At 43.2% G+C, this 24,964-nt stretch overlaps 1 protein-coding gene across 1 annotated transcript; it reads left to right on the forward strand.

The window, feature by feature from the left end:
- Positions 1-4,357: 4,357 nt before the first annotated feature.
- On the forward strand, positions 4,358-24,726 carry LOC128417672 (acyl-CoA (8-3)-desaturase-like). Its single transcript, XM_053396665.1, has 12 exons — positions 4,358-4,638; positions 10,815-10,925; positions 11,808-12,005; positions 12,281-12,382; positions 13,990-14,118; positions 14,790-14,847; positions 15,487-15,563; positions 16,559-16,656; positions 17,308-17,404; positions 22,276-22,355; positions 22,989-23,114; positions 23,677-24,726. The coding sequence occupies exons 1-12, from the start codon at positions 4,417-4,419 to the stop codon at positions 23,726-23,728; spliced, it is 1,350 nt and encodes a 449-aa protein (XP_053252640.1). The 5' UTR covers positions 4,358-4,416; the 3' UTR covers positions 23,729-24,726.
- Positions 24,727-24,964: the final 238 nt, after the last annotated feature.

A 24,964-nucleotide genomic window follows, 5' to 3' on the forward strand; every position in this document is an offset into this window, starting at 1 on the left:
CTACTTTTTGTGTCGCAAGCACAGCTGGAACTGATAATCTACGTCCCTGAGTTAAAGTTGTTTGCAAAAGCTGTGCTTGCTTTTTTGCTTTCTCTTTCTCCTTAGCTTCCTTAGCTTTGGCTGCTCTTGTCTTTCCTGTGCCACTCATCAGTCAACGTTCAAGGTCAAGTGTTGTAATCCCATGGGAAAGGCAAGTCCAGAATTAAAAACAGTCTATTGAGAGAAGGTAAACAGAGAAACTTTCCCAGGCCTCTATATTCCCAATGTCCTCTAGGGGGAGTGCCACCAAAGTTTTAGTAAGAAGAAGGTAACTTTCCGCAATTAAAGTCTCTTTGTTCCAACTTTAAAAACAATTTTAAAAGCAAATTAGTTCCAGCACGCTAAAAGAAAGGTCCTGCAGAGCCCTTTTAAACATATAACAAAGTTCCAGCAAGGTGCCTGCAATTGTATCCACTTCAGCTAGGTGAGCTCAAAATTACACTATCCAGTTACAAAAGTATCTGGAAGCTTGCAACAGTTCCGCAGTTTAAACAACTTTACCCGGCCACCCGGGAATTTGGGGTTAGAGTCTTCCCTTGCCCTTGGGGTGTCCGCTCCAGGTCAATTTTATGCTGTATTTATTCTTTAAAAGTAAAATTCAAATGTGCACGAAAGTCCCGATTTAAAGCTTCAAAGCTTCCCTGTTCACAGCGCTTTCCGCTCTTTAGACCGTCTGCTTTGATCTTGAAAGCAGTGTCGGAAGACGGACTTCCTCTTTCTCGTCTCCCGTTTTTAGCCAAATTTTCCGATTTGATTTGTAGAATCTTAGGTCCTTACTCACGGGTTTGATGTTTCAGCCCGATGTTTCTTGGAAGAAAGGTCAGCGCTCATCCGTGACAGCCGCGCGGCTTCGCCTCCGCAGAAAGAGCGATGAACCCACAGCACCGCTCCCCCTCCTTCACTCCGGAGCCCCTTACGGGGTTCCTTTTGTGATTTCGGGGTCGCTCCAGGTGCCCGCCGGGTCCCACGGCCACGGACTCACTCTGCCCGTGGTTTATCTTGATGGGTTGCCGCTGCGCCGTCGCGAGCAACCCTTTTCTGCGGTGCCCCTCTTCAGAGCTCGAAGAGGTCCGCCATCACGGTTTTGCGCCGCCTCCGGAAGTCCACTTTTCTTGACATTCTGAATCCCATTTATTTTATTATAACTTAATTTGTCCTAGGCCTATTTGTTTCTTTCAAGTAATTTCTAATTTTTTATATTACAATATTTGTTCAAATTGTCCTTGAATTTCCTCCAGTCCTCTTGAAACTCCTCTTCTTTCTGGTCGCGGATTCTTCCTGTCAGGTCAGCTAGCTCCGAAAAGTCCATCATCTTCATCTGCCAATCTTCCACTGTTGGTAGTTCTTGTATTTTCCAATTTTTAGCAAGTAATATTCGAGCGGCCGTTGTGGCATACAAAAATAATTTAACATCTTTCTTCGGCAATTCTAAACCTATTATTCCAAGGAGAAAGGCCTCTGGTTTCTTAATAAATGTATATTTCAACATTTTTTTCAGTTCATTATAAATCTTCTCGCAGAAGTCTTTCACCTTGGGACAAGTCCACCACATATGGAAAAAAGTACCTTCTTTTTCTTTACATTTCCAACAAAGATTATCACTTTTGTGATAAATCTTTGCTAATTTTACAGGGGTCAAGTACCATCGATACATCGTCTTCATAATATTTTCCTTTAACATCGTACATGCAGTGATGTACGATCATGGATCGTATGGATTTCCTCCATAGCCTCTCCCAGTCCTCCATCATTATATTATGTCCCACATCCTTTGCCCAATCAATCATGACCGATTTAACTTGTTCATCCTTTGTATGCCACTCCAACAACAAACTGTACATTTTAGACATATTCTTATCATTAGTATCTAACAACTCCGTTTCCAATTTGTTTTTTTCTGTTGCAAAACCATTTCTCTTATCCATCTTATATAATTCATTAATTTGATAATATTGCAACCAATTCACTTTATCTTTAATTTGTTCAAATGGTTTTAAATTAAAACCTTCCTGATTCTCTAACAACAAATCTGAATACCTCAACCATTTGTTTTCCATATTTAACTTTTTTTGGGCCTGTGCTTCCATTGGTGAAATCCATTTTGGTGTTTTTCTTACTAAGAGATCTTTGTATCTAGTCCATACATTGTATAATGCCTTTCTAATTACATGATTCTTAAAACCCCTGTGGGCCTTTACCTTGTCGTACCATAGATATGCATAGATAATAAAAATAATTGGGGGTGGGGGGGAGAAACAGGAAGAATGAAGCTGAGACATTCAGCTGAGGAGGTGAGTCCTTCTCAGATAGTGAATGCTGTCTGCAGCATTTTTACTACAATTACTGAGATGGGCACAGTGTAGATTGGCCCAGAGCTAACAGGGTGCGCCTGGGCCAAAGGATACTTGGGCTCACAAGGACACATCTGACAAGGAGACCTGAATCTCCTTTTTAAAAAATCATTTTTATTAAGTTTCCATTTTATATAAATACTCAAATTTTTCACATTATCTTCCGCTCTCGCGAGCACACGACTCCCCCCTCCCAGTCCATGATTACCTTAAATTATATCTTTTTAAATTGCATTTCATATTTCCCCTCTTTACTCTCTATTCAATTCTGATAATCACAAAATGTTAATTGTAAATTCTGTTAAAGCTTTATAATATTTTGCTGTAAGGCCTTAGAGGCCTTTACAGCATTCATATCTCATGTCTTCATTCCAGGACATGGGGTGGATCAATCTAGACCTAGTCTAAGTTGTTGCTTTCTTTAGTTGAAACAGGTGGGCTGGGATACTCTCAGCTCTAAAGATTCATAGAATCATAGGATATTAGAGCTGGAAGGGACACAAGGGATATCTAGTCCAACCCCCTGCAATGCAGGATGTCAGCTAAAGCATCCCTGGCAACCTCTGCTTAAAAACTTCCAAGGAAGGAGAGTCCACAACCTCCCGAGGGAGACTGTCCCACTGTCAAACAGCTCTTACTGTCAGAACATTTTTTCATAGGTCTAGTCGGAATCTCCTGCATCTTGAAGCCATTGGTTCGAGTCCTACCTTCCAGAGCAAGAGAAAACAAGTTTGCTCCATCCTCCATGTGACAGCCCTTCAGATATTTGAAGATGGTTATCATATCTCCTCTTTTCCAGGCTAAACATTCCCAGCTCCTTCAACCATTCCTCATAAGGCTTAGCTTCTAGACTCTTGGTCATCCTAGTTGCCCTCCTCTGCACACATTCCACCTTGTTAACATCCTTCTTAAATTGTGGCACCCAGAACTGGACACAGTATTCCAGGTGTGGTCTGACCATGGCAGAATAGAGTGGTACTATTACTTCCCTTGATCTGGACACCATACTTCTGTTGATGCAGCCTAGAATAGCATTAGCTTTTTTTGTTGCTGCATCACACTGTTGACTCATGTTAAGCTTGTGGTCCACCAAGACCCCTAGATCCTTTTCACATGTACTGGTAGTAAGCCAGAGCTCCCTCATCCTATATTTGTGCATCTGGTTCTTCCTGCCTAAGAACTAAGATTCTGCGGCACAGGATTAAAATAGTAATGTTATCGACAAGACTGTCAAATCAAAATTGTCAAGTGGTTTCTTGACATTGCCATGTATTCATTGTGAATGGGGACAAATGAAAATATTCTCATTACTACTTAGTCAAGGAGGAGGTTGCTGGTATCACCATCAGCCATATACTGTTCCTCTACCATACTTGTCCCTATGGTTCCCCCAAATCTCTGCCTTTGGGGCTACCACTCAAGTGAGGGAAGCAATACTTTTGACTGAATAGAGTGAGGGCCTAATGCTGTGAAGTAGTGGTTACCACAATATAGAGCTATAGCAGATCACAAAGCCTAGGAATTCTAGACCAACACTCAAGGCTGTATCAGAGCAGAGATCACTAGCGATTAGTATAATTGGCATTACACAACATACAACCACACATTGTGTGGTATAGAAATCACGCATTGTGTGGCTCAAGAAATTCAAAGTGTTGGTGAGGATTATAGCACTTGTAGATAAAGGCTTTGTTAGAATGGGCTGTAGCTCTTGCACAATGCATAGCCCCAAAGGATAAAATGTTATGTACGCTGATGTGTTCATTGAATCTCATAAGAAGAATCATGAGCTGACATGACTGGTGAAGGGTGACTCCTATGAAGCATTGCTGAAGAGCAAAATAGGACGGCTCCGAAAGAAAACGCCTGGAGCAATGGAATGGAAAGGGGGGGGTGTGCTGATGACAATAGGTCTCTATAAAAGCGGAGCACAGAGACACAGTTGCCCCAACCTTTCCACTGGACAGAGTGGAAGCAGAGTAGTTAGCTGGAAAACTGAGCTGTACGTGCTCAGTGGACGGTCAGGATGCCTCCAGAGTCGGGCACTAGTGTGGGAAAGCCAGAACTTGCCTCGGGTGCCCCACAGTTTTTCACCTGGGAGGAGATAGGACTCCGCACAGGCAACAGAGAATTCAAGGAGGAGAGATGGCTGGTAATCCGAAGGAAGATCTATGATATCAGCCAATTCCATTTGCGACACCCTGGAGGAACCCGTGTCATCAGCCATTATGCAGGACAAGATGCCACGGTGAGAGCTTGTAGTGGGGCCTGGGGACCCAGAGCATTTGGGAAGAACCATAGCTTAATGGCCAAACATCTGCTTTGTATGCATGATGTCCCGGGTTCAATCTTGGCACTGCCTATTATCTCAGTGGATTTCAAGGTACAGTATCTGCCTGGTTCCCTGGAGAACCACTGCCAGGCAAAATGGACAGGACTGGGTGAGATGGGCAATGGTTAGACTTAATGTAAGGCAGCCTCAGATGATCATATGATATGGTGCTTACTTGCCAACGTTGTATAATATATGAGGGTGCTAAAAAGATTTAGACTAGGAATACTCAGGATGAAACGGTTAAATCTGTAATGATTAAATGGGCACAAGACGTTGGACATAATATTATGTTTGCTGACTGGGAACAGTTGTGGACCACCGGGATTAAATTTACGGCATGTAATGCCTTAAGAGAGAATATTATGAAAATGATATACAGGTGGTACATGACCCCAGTCAAGCTTGCAAAAATCTATCATTTGCCCGATAATAAATGTTGGAAATGTAAGGAAAATGAAGGCACATTCTTTCACCTTTGGTGGACGTGCCCCAGGATTAAGGCTTTCTGGGAAATGATATATAATGAATTGAAAAAGGTATTTAAATATACCTTCTTGAAGAAACCAGAGGCCTTTCTCTTGGGCATGGCCGGCCAAGTGGTGCCAAAGAAGGACAGAACTTTTTTCATGTATGCTACAACAGCAGCGTCATTGCAAAGTATTGGAAGACGCAAGATCTACCCACTCTGGAAGAATGGCAGATGAAATTGATTGACTGTATGGGACTGGCAGAAATGACGAGCAGAATCCGGGACCAGGGAGAAGAGTTGGCAGAAGAAGATTGGAAAAAATTTAAGAATTATTTACAGAAATATTGTAAAATTAAGGAAAGTTGAATGGTGTTGGATTGAAATTGAGTGGTTTCTAGCTGTAATGATATAAAGGATCATGGATGGGAAAAAAGGGTTTTGAAAATAAGGTGATATTATAAGCTGTAATGCTTTAAGTTAAGGATTTGCTGAACAAATAATTTGAAATGGAATACAAGAAGGGGAGGTATGAGGAGGTCAGAGAAATTTGTTATTGAAAAGTATGCTTTATGAACTATATGTGTTTTTTCTTTTTTTAATCTCTTTGTTTTTTTGTGTTTTTATAAAAAATTGGAAAATTTAATAAATATCTTTAAAAAAAATAAAAAATTTAGACTAAGGGAAGAAGCATCTGAAGGGACAGAAAAGGAAATTCCAGAAGTCGCAGGCTATTCAGAAAAGAATTTGGGTTGTATCTGGGAATGGATGGATGGATGAAGCAAGAGTCTGCAACTCCTCTTTCAGACATGGAAATGGGGCAAATAGTAGATTAGAACCTTATATAATGTTAGCCTGCTTAAATCCCACAGCATTTCAACCCCAGGGGATTTAAGCAGCCTAATAATGTGTGAGATTGCAACCTTAAGCTTCAAAGCGTCTTCAAAAAATGCTTGCTCAGAAGCACCACCTAAATTTTGTCCGGGTGATATTCAAGTGGATTTGAGGGGTTTTCCTCAGACAAAATATCAATAACGCTGGGGAGCCTCGAGGAATTTCAGAAACATCAATGAGATTTCTCAGGTTTGGGTGGTGGGTGGGTGTGGTTTCTTGTTAAGTTATGCTTAGGATTTCATATTTCTCTATTTGCACAGCCTTATACTCTCACAATAGCTTCCCAACCAAATTCATTCAGTGGTGTTTTCAGTGAAGTTGAAATTCATAAAGCACTGCCTATGATCAAGGGTAGCCTAAGAAAAGGCTATTTGGGTGGCATTCAGCTAAGCTTTACTCAGGGTAGACCCAATGAAATTAATGAACATGACTAGTTAAGTAAATTCATTTTAGTGGGTCTACTTGGTGAGTTTGAAAGAAAACTTGTTTTCATTGAGCATTCTTGGTAAGGGGCATAATTTATGTCTTTTCATCTGCAGCTTTTTTTTATATAAAAAAATAAATCCAATAAAGCAGGAAAATGAATGGGGATACCTTGATGAATTAAAGTTAGCACTGATAACATTTTACTTGGTTCGTGGTATGCAGCACACATTTGAAATTAATCTCAAAAGAAATAACTAATAGTTTATTTCTGTTGCTAAAACGATGAGCATTATAACAACTAAAAATAGCATTCATGTTGGAAATGGCATAGCACCTGGACATGACCTAGATGTTTCTTAATCTCCTTTGATTGATTGCTTTTATTTCTATGATGCTTTTCATTCAAATGAATCTCAAAGTGGATTACAAACAATAAAAAACCAATGACATAATAGAACGTCACAAATACAGCATAAAACACAAAATTAACAAATCATCAATAAAACAATTACACGCTATAAAACACTATTCAAAAAGCAGCAACTAAAAAATAAGCTAAGCATCACAATTACATCAGAAATCATTATCTAATTATTATGTGCAACCTAGAAGCTTGTTCTGTGGCCTACGCTAAACTGCCTGTGCCTGCCAATAATGTCTTGCTTTTGGAATCATGCCTACCATTGGACCGCTCTGCTGTGTTTGACTCGACTTTGTCTCATGACTCTAGTTATTGGACCATGCCCACACTTGGATTGCCTCACTATGCTTGATTATCCACTGAATTAAATAGGAACTATGCAATTGTTCCTTTGTTCAGACTAGCAAGCAAGCAAGCTCTATACATTTTTATAGAGAAAAAGGTGTGCCACACGACTTGTTCTGGCCTATCTATTCTTAACATTGACTCACTGCTGGTCTAGCTGGATCAGAGTTGGGTTCTTCTGCTTCTCTGGAGATCACTTGTAGCCAAGTAAGATTGTCTTCCGTGAACACGGTCTTAACAGTGAGTCCGTAAATGACTGTGGAGGCCAATTCTGGATCCACATGTCCTTCCACAGTGGGGACATAGGTTTCCGGGCAGGAGTTGATCATGGTGTGGATTTGTCAAGTGTGCCTTCCTTTTAGCATGTTTCTCCCTTGCGACTGGAGTTTGAGTGTCTTCAAAGCCCATGACACCTTTGGTAAAGGCTGTTCTCTAATTGGAGTGCTCACAGGCCAGTGTTTCCCAGTTGTCGGTGTTTATACTACATTTTTAAAGATTTGCCTTAAGAGAGTCTCTAAACCTCTTTTGTTGACCACCAGCACGCTTTCTATTTTAAGTTTGGAATAGAGTAGTTGCTTTGGAAAATGATAATCAGGCATCTGAACAACATGACCAGTCCAACAAAGTTAATGTTGAAGGATCGTTGCTTCGACTCTGGTGATCTTTGCTTCTTCTAGTACACTGGCATTAGTTTGCCCGTCTTCCCAGTTGACGTGTACAATTTTTCAGCTATACTGTTGATGGAATATTTCGAAGGAGTTGGAGATGGCGTTTATAAGTGGCCCATGTTTCACAAGCATACAGTAAGGCTGGTAGTAAAATAGCTTTGTAAACAAGCGTTTTGGTTTCCCTGTGAATGTCCCAGTCCTCAAACACTCTGCACTTCATTTGGGAGAAAGCTGCACTCACAGAGCTCAGGCGATGCTGGTTTTGACATCAATGTTGGTCCTTGTGGAAAGATAACTGCCCAGGTAGGTGAAGTGATCAACATTTTCCAATGTTGCACCATTGAGTTGGATTTGTGGTGCCGTAGAGGGGTTGTTTTGTGCTTGTTGGTGCAGCACTTTGGGGGTTTTTTGGATGTTGAGCAATAGGCCAAGCTTTTTGTAAGCTTCTGTGAAGATATTTAGGATGGTTTGGATTTCATCCTCTGAGTCTACATGCACCACGTTGTCATCAGCTCTATGACAGAAGTTACAGTAACCTTACTCTTTGCTTTCAGCCTGCTCAGATTAAAGAGCTTTCCATCTGTTTGATATATGATTTCTACTCCAGAGGGAGTAGAACTTTTCAGAGTTTTTAGATTTGAGTTATGGTGCACAGAACAAGTCTGTCACTGACTGATGCTCCTCAGATGCCAGGATAAAAAATGGTTGCCACCAGTGCATCTTTTTTTGTGGGTACTCAAGTGTATATACCCTTTTTCTAGAAGAAAAGCACTAATTAAAAATGTGGCACTTGCTTAACAACTTCATGGTGAGTGCTGGCACCCTTTCTCTAGAAGAAAAGGACTAATTGCAACCTGTTCATCATGTTTAGGGACAATTGAGCTATTATGACCAATAACTGTTGCTACAACTCCCCTCCAACCATTTATCTGAATTTCTTCCAAAACAATTTAAGCCAGAAGTCATCAGGTTGTCTTTTTTCCTCTGCGTCTTTGAGGAGGGTAGAAAAGATGAAGAATGTGACCATTAGTAGTCCTTGTGTTTAAGTTCCTTTCACTCAGGCCAAGTGGGAAGGTTGAAAGCAGTTCACTTGCAGTCCACAGGGCAGGGCAAACCGGAATGGAGAAGAAAATCTAAGTCCCCTGAAAGAGATATTCTCCTCCACACAATTCCCAAATGCAGAGCGCCACAGCCACACAGGACCATGACAGTTAGTCATGCACAAACTCCCACAACAAGAATCTCGTCACAGCACATGAGGAAATGCCCTAACTACATCTCTGGCTTCTGGGGTCTTCCCAGCATTGCACCAGACTCTGCTTTTCTCAGCCATGCAAACCAAATCAGTGGAGGACCTGGCTTGGCTGAGCTTGAGAGACCCAGCATATATCTGGGTACACCAGAAGGCAAAGTTCAGTACCCCAGCAACTTTGAAACAGCAGCACATGAATAGAATGGAAGTCTACACTGATTTTGTGGCAAGAAATCAGCAGTTGTCTTTGCTACGGATCTTGCGGCTCGGGGGCTTGATTTCTCTGCTGTGAATTCGGTCATTCAGTTTGACTGTCCAGAGGACACAAATACTCACATTCACAGAGTTGGCAGAAGAGCCTGGTACAAAGAAGGTGAGGAAACTCTCCCTGTGCTGCTTTCTTTGGAGGAAAAGTTTTACTCCCTTAAATCCGCCTCTGCTGGATGTTCAGGTGTGAAAGTGAGAGTGCAAAAATGCAGCTGGTTAATTTTAGAAGCTGGAGTTAGTGGTCTTACTTTGGGTGGTGGGGAGAGGGGGTTTTAGACAGCCATCCTTTAATGGATCCATCCACACCCAGTTCTGACTCTGTTTGAGAGAGAATAAGATCGAAAGAGTATAGTGTAGGGTGTGTGTGTGATAATCTTGAGATAGCCAGCACCCCTCATTACTTCCCTGGACATCTCCCTGTTTCACCTTTAAGAGAGAGTCAGAGACAGAATGGTGTGGCTCTGGCCCTAACTATTGCTGATATGCCAGCCCAGAAACAAATGTCCCCAAGGGAATGCAGAAGAAAAAAAGCATTTCCCAACTGTTATCTTTACCCCAGTCTTGGAGTGCTTGGACTTACGGAATGATAACAGCAGGACACCCACACTTGAGAGAGGGAGGTATCAGCAAACTCAGGAAACTTGGGGGGGGGAATTGTGTGGGGGACCACTAATGAGAACCAGCACCAGCGGGGAAATTCTGTAGGGAGTGGCCTTCATATGTGCCTTATTTGACTTAACAGTGAACGGGTGAAATGTATGTCACTCCCAAATGTGTCACTGGGATTTTCTTTCATCATACATCTGCAAGAGGGAATTGCCCAAAGTTACACATCCCCCAGGCAAAATTCTCAGTATGTTGTCCTTTCTTAAGCTTCTCTTTATTTTTTCCACCTACTTTACCTCCATTCTCATTTCTCTCAGTCTTTCACAACAGTTCCTCCCCCTCATTTTACTGCTGCTTCTCCCCCCACCCCTCACTGGCCCACAGAGATCCTGTTACTTCCCCTTCCAAATGTCAAGTCGTATCTCCTTCATTGTTCAGAATTTGTATTTATTTATTTAATAAAAATTATACACCACTTGACTGTTTTTTTAAAATAAAAAACCCTGATTGTACCTCCCTCCCCGCTCTTGACTCCCAATCCCAGCTGTCCAATGAACTGTAATTCCAAAATCACCCATCAGCCTGCATCACTGAGACTACCAGCCCTCAAGGAAGAGAACCAGCCAGCACCTTGTATCATTTGTTGCGGAGCTCAAAACAAACTTCCCAGAATATCAGCTCCATCACTTCAGCATAGCAGCCTCCTCCGTTTTACACCCTATTTTGTTCTCTCTGTGGTTTTAGGATGCTTTCACCGCTTTCCACAAGGATGAGGACTTAGTCAAGAAATACCTGAGCCCCCTACTAATTGGGGAGCTGGCACCTGATCAACCCAGCTGTGAACCAACCAAAAATGTGAGTTTCCCTCGCAACTTTCTTTTAAGGATATGTGGTGTGGCCAGCCTCAAGACATTTTGCTGCCTGGGAGGAAGGATAAGATGGCACCCTCTCCATTACACATACTGAATATTGCTGGTCTGGAATCTGACCCATAGCTTCAGTGCTGGTGATGCTGGTGTCAGGACAGTGTCCATCGTCACACCTGAGACCAGCAGGATATCTTAAGTAGGCCGCATGACATACACAGTTTTGTTTTCTGATAAAGGGGAGTTGCTGGGGGACTTAGGAGGAAATACGGGGGTCTGGTACTGCCCTCCCTCACCAACTCTGCCTAATGGTAGGAATAACGCTGTAGATAACAAATACAGGAAATATACAGTAGCTTGCAACTACAATTCTGTAACATGCTTAGTACATGTTCTAGTTGTGGCACCTAACTGGGTGTAGGACTCCCTTTGTAACCCTATAACCTTGCTCTCAACATCTTAAGTAATTGTGTCCTAGAGATCACTGAAGAATAGAAAACACACACTGGGCATGTGATTTTTCATGATGCTGCAGAAGCTCAGTATTTCAAATTATTAGAATGTAGCCAGCTGTCCTTTTGCAGACAATCCAAGCTACAAAGACGCCTACCCCTATGGAGAATCTGCTTGCTACAGCTTCCTCTTCATCCCTCATTGAAATGAAGATGGGGAGATAGTGGAGATGGGATTGTTTGCTTTTTTAACCTGTCCCTGGTTAGACACTGAGCTAAAGGAGATCCCCTGGTCTCACAGTCCCCCTGCTGGCTGGGTGCCTTCCAGAGTATGTTTCTGTGAGTAAGTCTGTTCCATGCGCAGTCTGCATCATATATAACCACAGATAAGAGATATTAACTTTAGGCACCTCTCACAGGCAATGCTGGTCAATGATTTTCATGAGCTGCGCACCACAGTGAAGAGGATGGGACTCCTACAACCTCGTTTTCTCTTCTTTGGCTTCATGTTTCTGCATGCTTTCCTGCTAGATACTGCATCCTGGCTGACTATCTGGTATTTTGGAGTATCTTGGGTGCCCTTCCTTGTTGGTGTGGCACTGTTCACCATTGCACAGGTAATGTATTTGTGTCATGAAGATCTCTGGGGTGTTTCTCAGCACCTCCAGGATCAATGAACTGCTTTATGATTCATAGTATTCTCCCTAGCCACAATGCTGGAATTTTATTGTGTCAGTGGAATTTCAGCCTCTTTGTTGGCGTTCTCGTCAATAAATTAGCACTGATGCTCCTGAGTTTATCGTGTAAAGCAGTAGCAGAATTCTTCACCATTTCTCAAATATATGGTGCCATACTGCATCACATTGTCCTAGCGTTGCTTTTTGCCTTCCAGATCCAGTATGCATTTTTACAACATGATCTTGGGCATCTTTCAGTCTTCCAGAAGGCCAAGTGGAACAGACCATTTCACTTCATTGTGATGGGAATATGTAAGGTAAAATGATATGCAAATGGATACAATGGCAATGTCCCAATAGCAGTGCCCTCTTTGCACTTCACTGGGGGAAGAAGGATCATTTCTTGGGCTTGTCTGGTGTGATGATAACAAGGATAATGAAAATAGCGTTGATGATATGATGTTTCAAGCATTCAGTGTGCTTCAGATATGGGATCTCACTCATTCCTACAACAACTCTATTAGTATTGCCTCAGTCCATACTCAGGGGGCAAAGTGATGAAAAGCATGGTTTAAGTGGCTTCATGATTTTGGTGAGATTTGAACAGCTTGCTACACAACACCAACTGTTGGGGCTAAAACACTCTGGTGAAGGACTATGGCAACTCTTTCCCCTCACTTTGGCAGTAAGGGGGCTCTTTAGAATACCTCAGTTCATCATGGCTAAAGAATAATTTGGGTACTACCTAGCAGTGGATCCTGGTTCACTAGGAAGTAAAGAACAAATAAAGTCAAGGTACTAAATAAGCACTACGTATCTCTGTAACATAGATATCGTCTTAAAACTTTACAAGAGTCTTCGGCCAATAGAATACACTGTTTCATGCCACCCTAATCTCTGAGTGGTGCAAGATTCCAGTGATTTCAGGCGCTTACTCAGGGTTCATGTTTCCATTTGGAAATGAGACACAACAGAGACTGTGTTGTCTTTAGGATATATGGTTTATTTACACACATGTATATATAACCTGAGTCTACAATGGAGGGGTTCACAGCATTAGCATCACAAGAGGGTCTTGTTTCTTCCATAGCCACAGCCTTGGATTCAGCATGGCTCTCTCTCTCTCTCCTTGCTGCTTTGCTTCTAGGTCATATCACTGCAAACTCCACTCTAAACTCAGGCCTTGTCCTTCTAACTAACCATGAGTTTGCTATCTCGCATAGAGCCCCTTTCCTTTGTTTCCCTTAATGGCCCATCAGCCAGTTGATCACCTCAACACAGGAAGCTGGTCTGGCTTATATTTAAAAACTTGCGGGATCCAGGGAGCACACAGCCATCTAGGCCCAGCAGTGAGTGAGTTGGCAGTAGGCCAGGCCAGGGAGATGCTCTTCTGACGTGAAGAGAGCCATTACAGATCTGGAGTCTTCTGTAAGGACATACATTCTGCTGAGTGAGATAGATGGCACATCCTTCTTACTTCCAAAGTGAAACAATGTAATGCAATGTGTTTTTAATGTTCTACGTTGCTCTGGGATCTTCTGATAAAGGGAGGTATATAAATCGAATAAACAACAACAATGGGGGAGGGTTTTTTCCTCCCTCACACACATTATTATTTAGGATCAGAGAGTGAATTTTGAACGCTTGCCTTTAGATTGAAATATCAGAACTTAATAGTAACTCAACATGGCAGGAGATGAACTCACATGTGATGGTAGGAAATGGGAGGGTACAGGATGGTAAAGTTGTATCATGTGCCCCCGTTTTTGTTTTTTTTTAAATCAGCTGTAGTTGAGCAAATGTATACACCTAGATTTATTAATCTCTTATATTGTGCAATCTTTATACAGCAGGAATGAGTACAGTATGTAGCTCTACCCATGAATTAATTGTATATATGTGTGTGTTTTCATTATGTATGAAGGGTGGACCACCAAGCCAATGGAACTATATGCATAACCAGCATCATGCCAAACCCAACTGCTTCCGCAAGGACCCTGATCTCAATATGCACCCATTTTTGTTCAGCCTGGGAAAGGCACTCTCTGTGGAGGTGAGCAGAAGACCTGGGAGTGACTCAAATCATAGAAAAGTGAACACCATGTTAACTGAATCCATACTCTTAGTGAGCAACCTGGGAAGAAAGGAAGCATGCCATCTCCAGGACACAGCTTTAGTGCTCCTTCCTGCAGCTCATGTTGTTGATGGGCTGTTTATACCATTAGATTAGTTTCTTATTTCCTTATTTCTAGATGGCATCTGTTCTGCTCATGACAGGCTGGAGCGGGAGTGCAGAAATGGATATAGCCTTCTGGCCATCCCTCCACATATCCCTTTGACAGGCCAAGCTGTTGGTCACCTGATGGCAGGTGACAGCAGGTGATTTAAAGTTTCAGCTGTGGCTGAAGGAAGAAAGATTCTTCCTTTGTGTCCCTGGATTCAAGCCACAGCTGCGAAGTCGTAAGGATGACACGTCACGTGCTTTGAGGTTTGCCCAGAACTGCTTAACAAGCCAACTTCTGAGGCCTGGTGGGTTCAATGGTGGAGAACCTCTGGCCTGTAGGCTCCCAAAATAGAAGACCCTACTATGTATAATGTCTCCTCCCCAATTGTACTCATTAGAGCTAACACAAGGATCCCTATTGTAATGAATGGAAGTTGGCACTCAGAAAGTTTATATATGGTTGTCAGCTTAACCATGTTGCTTCTCCTCTCCATCTGCAGCTTGGCAAGAAGAAAAAGAAATACATGCCTTACCAGCACCAGCACATATACTTCGCCCGTGAGTGTCCCTGCCATTTTATTATAATTATAATAATAATATATTATTTATACCCCGCCCATCTGGCTGGGTTTCCCCAGCTACTCTGGGCAGCTCCCAGCAGAATATTAAAACACGATAAAACATCAAACATTAAAAACTTCCTTAAACAGGGTTGCCTTCAGATGTCTTCTAAAAGTCAAATAGATGTTTGTTTCCTTGACATCTGATGGGAGGACATTCCACAGGGAGGGTGCCACTACCAAGAAGGCCCTCTGCCTGGTTCCCTATAATCTTAGTTATCATAGTGAGGGAACCGCCAGAAGGCTCCAGGAGATGGACCTCAGGAGTATGGATCTGGAAATTGCAATCTTTAGTAAAGCCATGCCTTGTGGATGAGAACAATGGCATTATTATTGGGTGGCATAAATTTTTTTGACAAAAGTTTTAGATGGATGATTTGATGAAAATATGGAATTCTATTTTAAGATATTGTTATTGTATTATTATTATTATTATTATTATTATTATTATTATTATTATATACTACTATTACTACTACTATTTGGCCAGTATGACCAGAGATGGATAGATAGATAGGCTGTATTGAGTTTGGGTGATTTACATCTTTGTAATGTTCTTGTTTTCTGATTTCACTAGTTTTGGCCCCATTGACCTTCATTTTATACGTCCAGTTTGCTGTATTGCGTTTTGCATTTCAAAGGAAAAAATGGCTGGTAAGTCACCTGCATATTTGCAGTGGTTTCTCCTCTGGATAAGTCTGTTTGGGGAGGGGTATAAGACAGAGCAGGAACAGTGGCAGTATGCAGGGAGCGGGGAGAAAGGTAGGGTCCTGACACTTCCTTTTGCTCTCTGGTGCTATTGTATGCTGCTGTGCAGTGAGCTAAGGCAACTGGGAAGACGTCGTTCTTTGTATACCTTGGAAGATCTACCGGTACATCTCCTATGAGGCAACTATGGGCCTGTTGACTATGTAATGCATCAGGACACCAGAGAAATAGGGGAAGAGGCAGATCTCCCTCCCCTGCATTCCATGTTGCTCCTGCTGTCATGGGCTGGTAATGCTTTACGGCAGGGGTAGGCAACATAAGGCCTGGGGGCCAGATGCAGCCCAATCGCCTTCTTAATCTGGCCTGTGGACGGTCCGGGAATCAGCGTGTTTTTACATGAGTAGAATGTGTCCTTTTATTTAAAATGCATCTCTGGGTTATTTGTGGGGCATAGGAATTCATTCATCCCCCCCCCCAAAAAAATATAGTCCGGCCCACCACATGTTCTGAGAGACGGTGGACCAGTCCATGGCTGAAAATGGTTGCTGACCCCTGAGATTAGTGAGCTTCCCTGGGATCTCTGATTTGAACACCCTCCTAACAAAAAGTTTGGGTGACATCAGCAGATGAGAGGGATAAAAATCCCTTCAATGAATTATTCTGGGAATTCTTTTCACTTTGAAGAGAAATGTAGCTTCCTGTAGAAAATCTACCTGGCCCATCAGATTCAATCTTGTCCCATCTTGACCATTACTGATCCCCTTCATGTCCTTTGCTTTTTTCACGACAGCATCCCTGGATGTTTTCATGCATGCAAACAGTGCTCTTCATCCATATTTCATTATGGCCTTTGTGATCTCCATAGTTGTTGCATACAGTTAGTAGATCTGAAATGAAGGACCTGGCAACTGTTTTCTAACCTATCCCCCCCCCTTTGGCAGGAGTTTGCGTTCATGATGCTTTACTATGTCCGCGTCTGTCTCATGTATGTTCCTTTAATGGGATTTAAGACCTTCATGGCATACTACTGGTTGGCCAGGTAATAGTTCTTCTGCTTTTTCTGCTCTACAGGCTTTCCTTAATTTATGAGCTGTGTGTTCAGAATACATGCTCTCTTCATGTAGAAACTGGCTCCTACATATGTCAAACCCTCATACCACAATGACACAAAAGCAGCCCAGGAAGGTGCCTCACAGGAGAGACTGTGCCTCCTCTAGTGGTTACTCTAAACAGGTGGTTTCTAGATGCCCCCACAGCCACCCATGGACCAACTGAAAATTGTTGAGTGTCTTCAAGGACCACTTAATGAATATTCTGCCTGTTGTAGTAATTGTAATACACTGTGTGAGATGCCGAATGGTTTTTAATTTCATTTTTACAGTCATGTTGCAAACCACCTGATTGAAGCTTATGGACCACTGTTTGGAAACCCCTGCTCTAAATGGCTTTTGGTCTCATGTAGGGTTGAGAAACCAGTGGGCCTCTGGATGTTACTGGACTCCAATTCCCATCATTCCATGCTGGTTGAGGCTCATGGGAGTTAGAGTCCAACAGCATGTGGTGGGCTACTGGTTTCCCATCCCTGATCTAGTGATTTCAAAGCAAAATAAAAAGAAGGGTTGTGGCCTCTATGTGTTTACCTTTAGCTTATCTGGATGGTGATTGTTAGCGTTGTTGCTTGTCTGCCTAGGTTCCTAGAAAGCTCTTGGTTTCTCTGGATCTCGCAGATGAACCACATTCCAATGAACATTAACTATGACCAGAATTTAGACTGGGTGTCTGCCCAGGTAAGATAACTACTGCTTTTATCTTCATCTTTCTTTCATATAACAAGCTCATTCCTGAATACAGTGGTGCCCCGCAAGACGAATGCCTCGCTAAACGAAAAACCCGCAAGACGAAAGGGTTTTCCGATTTTTAGCGGCTTCGCAAGACGAATTTCCCTATGGGCTTGCTTCGCAAGACGAAAGCCCATAGGGAAATCTCTGGGGACAAGCTGCGAATGTCTGCCCCGTGCAAGGGGCGCTCTGCTTAAGAGCGCCCCTGGTGCGGGGCAGCAGGCTGCTATCCACAGCTTGGAGAGCCCTGCGGGGAAGTCCTGCAGGGCTCCCCAAGCTGCGAATGTCTGCCCCGCACGAGGGGCGCTCTGCTTAAGAGCGCCCCTCGTGCGGGGCAGCAGGCTGCTATCCACAGCTTGGAGAGCCCTGCGGGGAAGTCCTGCAGGGCTCCCCAAGCTGCGAATGTCTGCCCTGCGCGAGGGGCGCTCTGCTCAAGAGCGCCCCTCGTGCGGGGCAGCAGGCTGCTATCCGCAGCTTGGAGAGCCCTGCGGGGAAGTCCTGCAGGGCTCCCCAAGCTGCGGATGTCTGCCCCACGCGAGGGGCGCTCTGCTTAAGAGCGCCCCTCGTGCGGGGCAGCAGGCTGCTATCCGCAGCTTGGAGAGCAGCTTGGTCTGAAGGCGGTCTCCATAGGAACGCATTAATTGATTTTCAATGCATTCCTATGGGAAACCGTGCTTCGCAAGACGAAAAACTCGCAAGAAGAAAAAACTTGCGGAAGGAATTAATTTCGTCTTGCGAGGCACCACTGTATATTTGGGCACAGGGAAGGAGACACCTAACAAACCACATCAGCTAAAGCCCTGCACAAGAATTTTGGCTTGTGCAATGGGGCTTTCTCATTCCACCCGCCCCACCCCACATCTCCTGAAATTGGCTCCAGGGGGCTGGGAACAGTGGGCTGGAAGAGGGGAGATTATTCCATTTAGCAAGCTGCAATGCTTGTGCAAACAGAATGTTTGGAAGAGCATCATGCTGAGCATGATCCACTCTTAGTATCGTATATTGTTGTAACCTGCCTTGGAACCTTAGGGTGAAGGGTGGGTTAATAATAATAATATGGGCAACTCTCAATGTTTCCAGGGGTTATGGTCCAGGGATTGTGCATAAAGCCAAAATCGTGTATTGTCATTAACAGGCCAATCACATCACATTATTCAAATCACATTGGTTCCAAATTATACAGCCAAATTTTAAATTTTTGAAGGTACCCATATATCAAGCTCCGCACGAGTCCAAAATTCCGGATAAGTCCAGACATCACTTATTTTACTGCATTAATTAATCAGTTCTATCCAGTTCAATCCGGATAGTCCTTTATTATTTTCTTTCTCATCTTGTTGTAGTCATATATTCCTTTCTTTGCGATCTCTGATGATTCTCACAAGCAGGCTGAAAGCTGGCGTCTCTGTGTGGGTTTTATACTCTTCAGAAGCTATATCAGCCCAGGACAGCCTCTGTTCGACACTTCCATAAACAAAATTAATCTTCGGTTTGTCCTTTATTTTTCCAGGCTAGCCAAATAAATCAAATAGATCAGGGGGCTCTGTCAGGTCAAACTTTCAGTTCCGTCACTCCTTCTCTTTCCAACAATCCTGATTCTCCTCCCCCATCTTTCTTTCTCCGGCAGCCTGTCTTGGCGAAACGCCATTTTTTAACTGCGTCATAAAAATTCCTCACCGTTCACCAATCTTCTCTCCTGTTATATTCCACTTCCCTACACAGTTCTTAAAATCCTGCTTATGATTATTAAGAAACGCGACGATCTTGTTTCTTTCTGGGGTGGAGGGTTATTTTTGTAACATCATATAAAGAAGAAAAGAAGGTTTTTCCTCCACCCCTCCTTCATTCCAAACATACAGTCTCTTGGTGGTGACACATCAAAAGATTTACTTATACACCCGTCGCTCCCAATCGCAGAGATCCATTACTCAGCATCGAGCTTTGCTTGATATATGTGCTTCAGCCTCATTTCCAATCATCTGTTTCCAATTATAATTCCGAGCTGAAGCAACCAGCACGTGCTAATTGGAATCGGCGTCAGGAAGAGCTGACTTCACCGAGGGCTCGTGCCAAGTGTTCAGCACCCCCGTCTCTCGGATCAGGGGGTGCATTGTGAACACCCCTGGCAAGACAGGGCCCCACCACATCCTGGGGGAAAGGGAAGGCTGCCTACTTCCCATAGCAGCCTCTAAATTACCTCGTGTGGGTCAGAGAGATGTTATTGTCGGCCATCTTCCAACGCACCACCTGGTGGCCCCCCGCAAAATTGTGTATTGTCAAAACACATTGGGTGCAATGACTGGTGGAATTGCCAAAGTCCCCCCCCCACCCGGATGTCCACCTTCTTTCTACCCCCTTTTGAATTATATATATATATGGAAGAACAAAAAGCTGAATGTGCACAAGTTAAATGCATGTAAGTTACAAGTTACCTGTAGGTTGCAAGTTACCTAAATGGCCTCGGCCCAGTTTACCTAAAGGAGTGTCTCCACCCCCATCATTCTGCAGCCTCCCAGAGTAGCTGGGGAAGCCCAGTCAGATGGGCAGGGTATAAATAATAAATTACTACTACTACTACTACTACTACTACTACTACTATATTATGGGACAGGCTGCTGGGCTTGGGCAATGTATTGATACATCACCTAGGACTGGTTTGGGAGCCAGAGTGCGATGGCACCTTCACCTGGAAGTATATCATGGGTGGGGCTTGCCTGCACCTGAATCCTTCTTCTGCCAGCACCTGGCGGAAGAAATAACCTGCATTGGCCCTGTGAGGCACCCAGGTGAAATTGCCACCGCTCCCACCAAGGGAACTGAGGTGGTTTCACCCTGGTGCCTCGTGGGGCTGGGACCATTGCAGCTTGTTCCTCTGCTTTTCAACATTGCAATGTATCACTATGCAGTGGTACCTCGGTTGTCAATCGCTTCGAAAGTCGAACATTTCGGCTTTTGAATGCTGACAACCCGGAAGTGAATGTTTCCGTTTTCCGAAAGTTGAACGTTTCTCCTGAGTCTGAGGCACGTTTCTCCATTTTTTCAATGGGTTTTGCCCACCGCCCATTGCGCCTTGGTTGTCAAAAGTTTCGGAAGTTGAACAGTCTTCCAGAACAGATTACATTCGACAACCGAGATACCACTGTATTGTGATGTTTGGCTGGTGATACACCGCAATGTTGGAAAGCTGACAACACCCAGCCCTACAGGCTGCATTGCAAATCCTTCCTTTCCATTGTCTACTAAGGCCCATAATTTGGCCAATAAAGATAGGGATCATAAGATCATAGAGACACTAATGCCAGATTAACTTTGTTTTCTGACCTGACACAAGCAGAGAAGGAGAAAGTGTGGACAAGAGGGAAGGATAGCTTGTGGTACTAATCTTGTTTCTTAATAGCCAGTTATTTATCATCTTGCTTGCTCCCTAAGGCTAAGCAAATGCCAAATCTTTATGTTGTGGTTTACCCATACAACTAATAATAATAACAACAACAACAATAATAATAATATTTTTTTTATTTATACGCCCCCCCTTCCTGGTTCAGAAAACTGGGCTCAGGGCGGCTAACAACACATTAAAACACTTAATTGTGATACAAAAAACCCAGCATAAAATACAGTATAAAAGCGAGAATAACAATAAATTCAAAGATCAAAAATCAAATCCAATAAATCCATCCAATAAACATTAGATGATCACTAGGGCTAGCTGGCTAAATTAGTCCTATTTGTGCCAGCAAGGAGGCCAGGGGAGAATTAGCTATGGGATCCCAGAGTGGGTAATCTTCATAAAAAGGGGAGTGGGAAGAAGGAAGACTATAATCAGATCAATGAAATTAACCTTTGCCCTCTATTCAGTTCACATTTCAAGTTAACCTACCTAATTTGCATTTTCTGAAACAATAGGAAAACCAAAAAAGTCATCTTTCAAAATCCACACTTTTCTGAATTTTTCAATGCAGTTCTCCTGCCGAATAATGGTTACAAAAGTGAATTTACTGGGATAAAAGTGTCCATTAAAAGGCATGTGTGAAAATAGCATACAAAACTGCCTCATATTACAGGAAATTGCATTGCAAAATGTGTATATTAAGTAGAATTGCATACAAATGTGAATATTAAGAGAAATTTGTATTAAAATGCTGGTGAATGTCCATGAGGACTTTTTCAAAATAAAAATCACAAACTGATGTGGAAATAGGGGAAATTGAACTTAAGAGTGAGAAAATAAGAAACAGAAAGAAACCAAAATTGGCAGATTCACCTATTCCTACTTCCCAATGCAATTAATTCACTCTAAAAGTTATTTTTCTTCTTGTATAAGAAAATTGTGTGTGTGTGGATATAACAAATTGCAAATGTGTTGATCAGTGGCTCTTAATGCTGCTTTTATAGTGCTTAAATCGATCTATTTGGTGCACTCTGAGGTCACCAATAATATAGTGGAAATAACAGAGGAACATGGGAAAGAGTCCAAAGTTTCTCTGAAGTTTCTTCAACCTGCTACAGAGAAAACACACTTTCCAGTTGAAAAACAACTTGCCTCTTCAGCAGTGAAAGCACCAAAGTTCCACAGTGTACATAGTTCTCCACTCGTGATTATAGCCTATTTTCATAATGGTCACACAACTCAGATGCAGTTGTTGAGTTCTGATTCAGAAGTTTTTTTAGTGGCCTCACATGTGGTACCAACAAGGAAAAGAAACCCACAAAGAACAATTAAAAACAGTAGTATGCAGTACAACAAAGGTTAAATGAAGGAATATGGTGTGTTGAAAATGAAAGAAGTGGGATTCAGCACGTTCCTCTTTCTCACTTAGCTTGCAGCAACGTGTAATGTGGATCAATCCCTGTTCAATGACTGGTACACAGGACACCTAAACTTCCAGATTGAGCACCAGTGAGTAAAAATATACCCTTTTATGAATGTATGTGGGAGAGCCCCTAATGGAACTGATGGGCCACCCCCAAATCCTGAATGTTACTTCACACGTGGAAAGACAGGTGGTGGCCAGGAGTGCTTTTTGCACTGCTTAATAAACTAAAAATTTAATAGGTTAAACCAGCCTTGGACAGCCAAATACCCTCCAACATTTTGAAGCCAAAATCCAGGGCGCCATCTTCCCAGAGGCCATCTTCCTGTCTTTTATCACAAGAGCATAGCGGTTCATTTCAGTTGCCAGGATCTTATGTGATTTTGCTCCACGGTTACCCCCCCCAAAAAACCCCCACTTTTCCCGGGCACAATACCCAAAAATGTGTGTTCTGGGGCACAGTGTAAGATCACAGCCCCAGAAAAAGTGCTTTTTTTCAGCCGCCATTCTCTCATGATAAAAAATGGGATGTCCCTGTTTCTCAGGGACACTTGCATGGTACACAGTCACGTTATCTGGGGCTGATGGAAGTTGTAATCCTAAACATCTGGAGAGCACCAGTTCATGGAAGGCTGAACTGGGCAGGACTGGGATGATTTTGGCTCACTTAAGGTTCTCTGCTAGCTGCTTGACCCCATTTATCCCTCTTTTCATCACAGCCTTTTCCCAACGATGCCTCGCCACAATTATTGGAAGGTCGCTCCTCTGGTGAAATCCCTCTGTGCCAAGCATGGCATTGAGTACCAATGCAAGCCCCTGCTCACGGCTTTTGCAGATATATTGCAGTAAGTGTCAATTAACTGAAGGAGGATCAGGGAGGTAGGATCAATTGGGGAGTGGGGGAATCCTACTGGGCTTGGAGCCTACATGTAAAGTGGAAGCAATAAACAGCTTATTCCAGTCAGGTCAAGTGCCTGAACAGTTTTCAGTGGGTCCCACTTGCAACCCTGTCTCAGCAAGGTTAAAAATGACTGTCAGGGGACCCCCCCCCCCAAAAAAAAACTTTAAGCAATGCTTAAAGGTTGCAAAGTTGGCTCTGTGATACATGTTCCTACATGGCTGTGGAGCAGCAGAAGCTCCAGGGAAGTTAGCCTTGAGGTCTGAGGATGATGGGAGAGCCACATCCTTAGGCCAGGAGGGTACAGAAGGGGTTTCCGAAGTTTCCCCTCCCCAAGTTGGGCAACCTGTGATTTGTCCAAGTCTGAATCCCCCTCAGTCAGGGCAATGCTGTGACCCAGATTTAGAGGACATGACAGACAGCAGCACTGGTAGGGTATGGAAGAGATAACTCTTGTGAAATGTTGCTGTCTGTGATTCATGAGGCCATTTCCCCCTTTCCCTCTGCAGTTCTCTGAAGAAATCAGGGGAGCACTGGCAAGACGCCTATCTCCATGCATAAGAAGAGGAAGGTCCTCAGGAATGAATCTTCTCCTGCCACCATCTGATGCTGCTGGGAAAATGGAAAAAAGCAGCCTTGGAAAGCATACCTTTGAGTGGGGATTAGCTAGATCCTAATGAAACGGTGAATGGGTGTTTTTCTCTTTCTTTTGCACAGGCATGGGTGAGCTGAACCTGGGACATTTAGCTCTAGAAACTTTGAGAAACTCCAAAGAGACTGGAAAAGGCAAATCAGTGCAGAGGGTACTTTGCTTTTAGCGTTTTAATCAGCCTGCATGGCAACAGATACACCACTGACACAGCAGCTGATCAGCCGCAACTCACTCTGGGTGCATCCATCCCGAAGCTTTCCTTCTGCAACCAATCCTTGGGAAGACTTTGCATGGATAATCCTTTCAGAATGACATGTTCTAGACAGATACACTCTCCTGGCACTGATCCACCAAGTTACATGACCTCAGGAGCACCACAGTGCCTTGCAATTCAGTTTGCCCAAGAACATTTTGGCTTGTGTTGACACAGGGCTAGCACTTAAATGTCAAGGATACCATGTAGAATGCACTCAGTTTCCATACCTGAAACATACTGCCCAAACCAAATTAAAACACATTCTTCTTTTGGGGCACAACCTCCTCTCCTTCAGGCAAGTAACATTACTGAACTAAGGCAGGTTCATAAATGACTTCTTGCTGTATAGTAGCGAAGACCTACTGACTCTTACAGAGAAGCTGTCCCTGATATGCAGTGTAAGCCAGGAGCAGAGGACACTTTGTGTTCATTTGCCGTTTTTATTTTAAGTGTGGGGTATCTGATGGAGAATTTGCACAGTTGGAAAATCTGGGAAATCTGCTTTTTTTAACAAAAGCCCTATCTACTTGGGGATGCCAGGGATTATTAAAAACCATAGCCTTTGCCATTTTCTTGATAAGAGGTCAATTGCTTCTTAAGCATGAAGAAAGGCCTGTGGAGAAGATCGGGGACAACATTAGTTTTGGAGACCTTCTATGCTGGCATGTGAGATGTCCTGGTGATGGATCCAGCCTCTTGGTCCCCCAGCGGCTGCATGCTGCTTCTCCAGGGCATCAACCTGGATACTGAGGGCACAAACTAAGGCCATGTGTTTGGGCCTTGCCCAAAGCCACCAAGAACTTCTGCTCTTGATAGTGCATCACTCTGTTGTATGTAAGAGTTCCATGGTTATCAGTAAATGAAGTCACATGATGTAAATATGACTGCC

The sequence above is a fragment of the Podarcis raffonei genome, chromosome 1, assembly GCF_027172205.1.
Source record: "Podarcis raffonei isolate rPodRaf1 chromosome 1, rPodRaf1.pri, whole genome shotgun sequence".
In the NCBI taxonomy this organism is placed as follows: domain Eukaryota; kingdom Metazoa; phylum Chordata; class Lepidosauria; order Squamata; family Lacertidae; genus Podarcis; species Podarcis raffonei.

Bases quoted from the DNA above. Each gene is read 5' to 3' on its own strand.
- LOC128417672 (XM_053396665.1), top strand. From the start codon at position 4,417: ATGCCTCCAGAGTCGGGCACTAGTGTGGGAAAGCCAGAACTTGCCTCG. The intron at 12,006-12,280 runs GTAATGTATTTG...TTTGCCTTCCAG, and splicing joins CACTGTTCACCATTGCACAG to ATCCAGTATGCATTTTTACA. The intron at 15,564-16,558 runs GTAAGTCACCTG...CCCCTTTGGCAG, and splicing joins TTCAAAGGAAAAAATGGCTG to GAGTTTGCGTTCATGATGCT.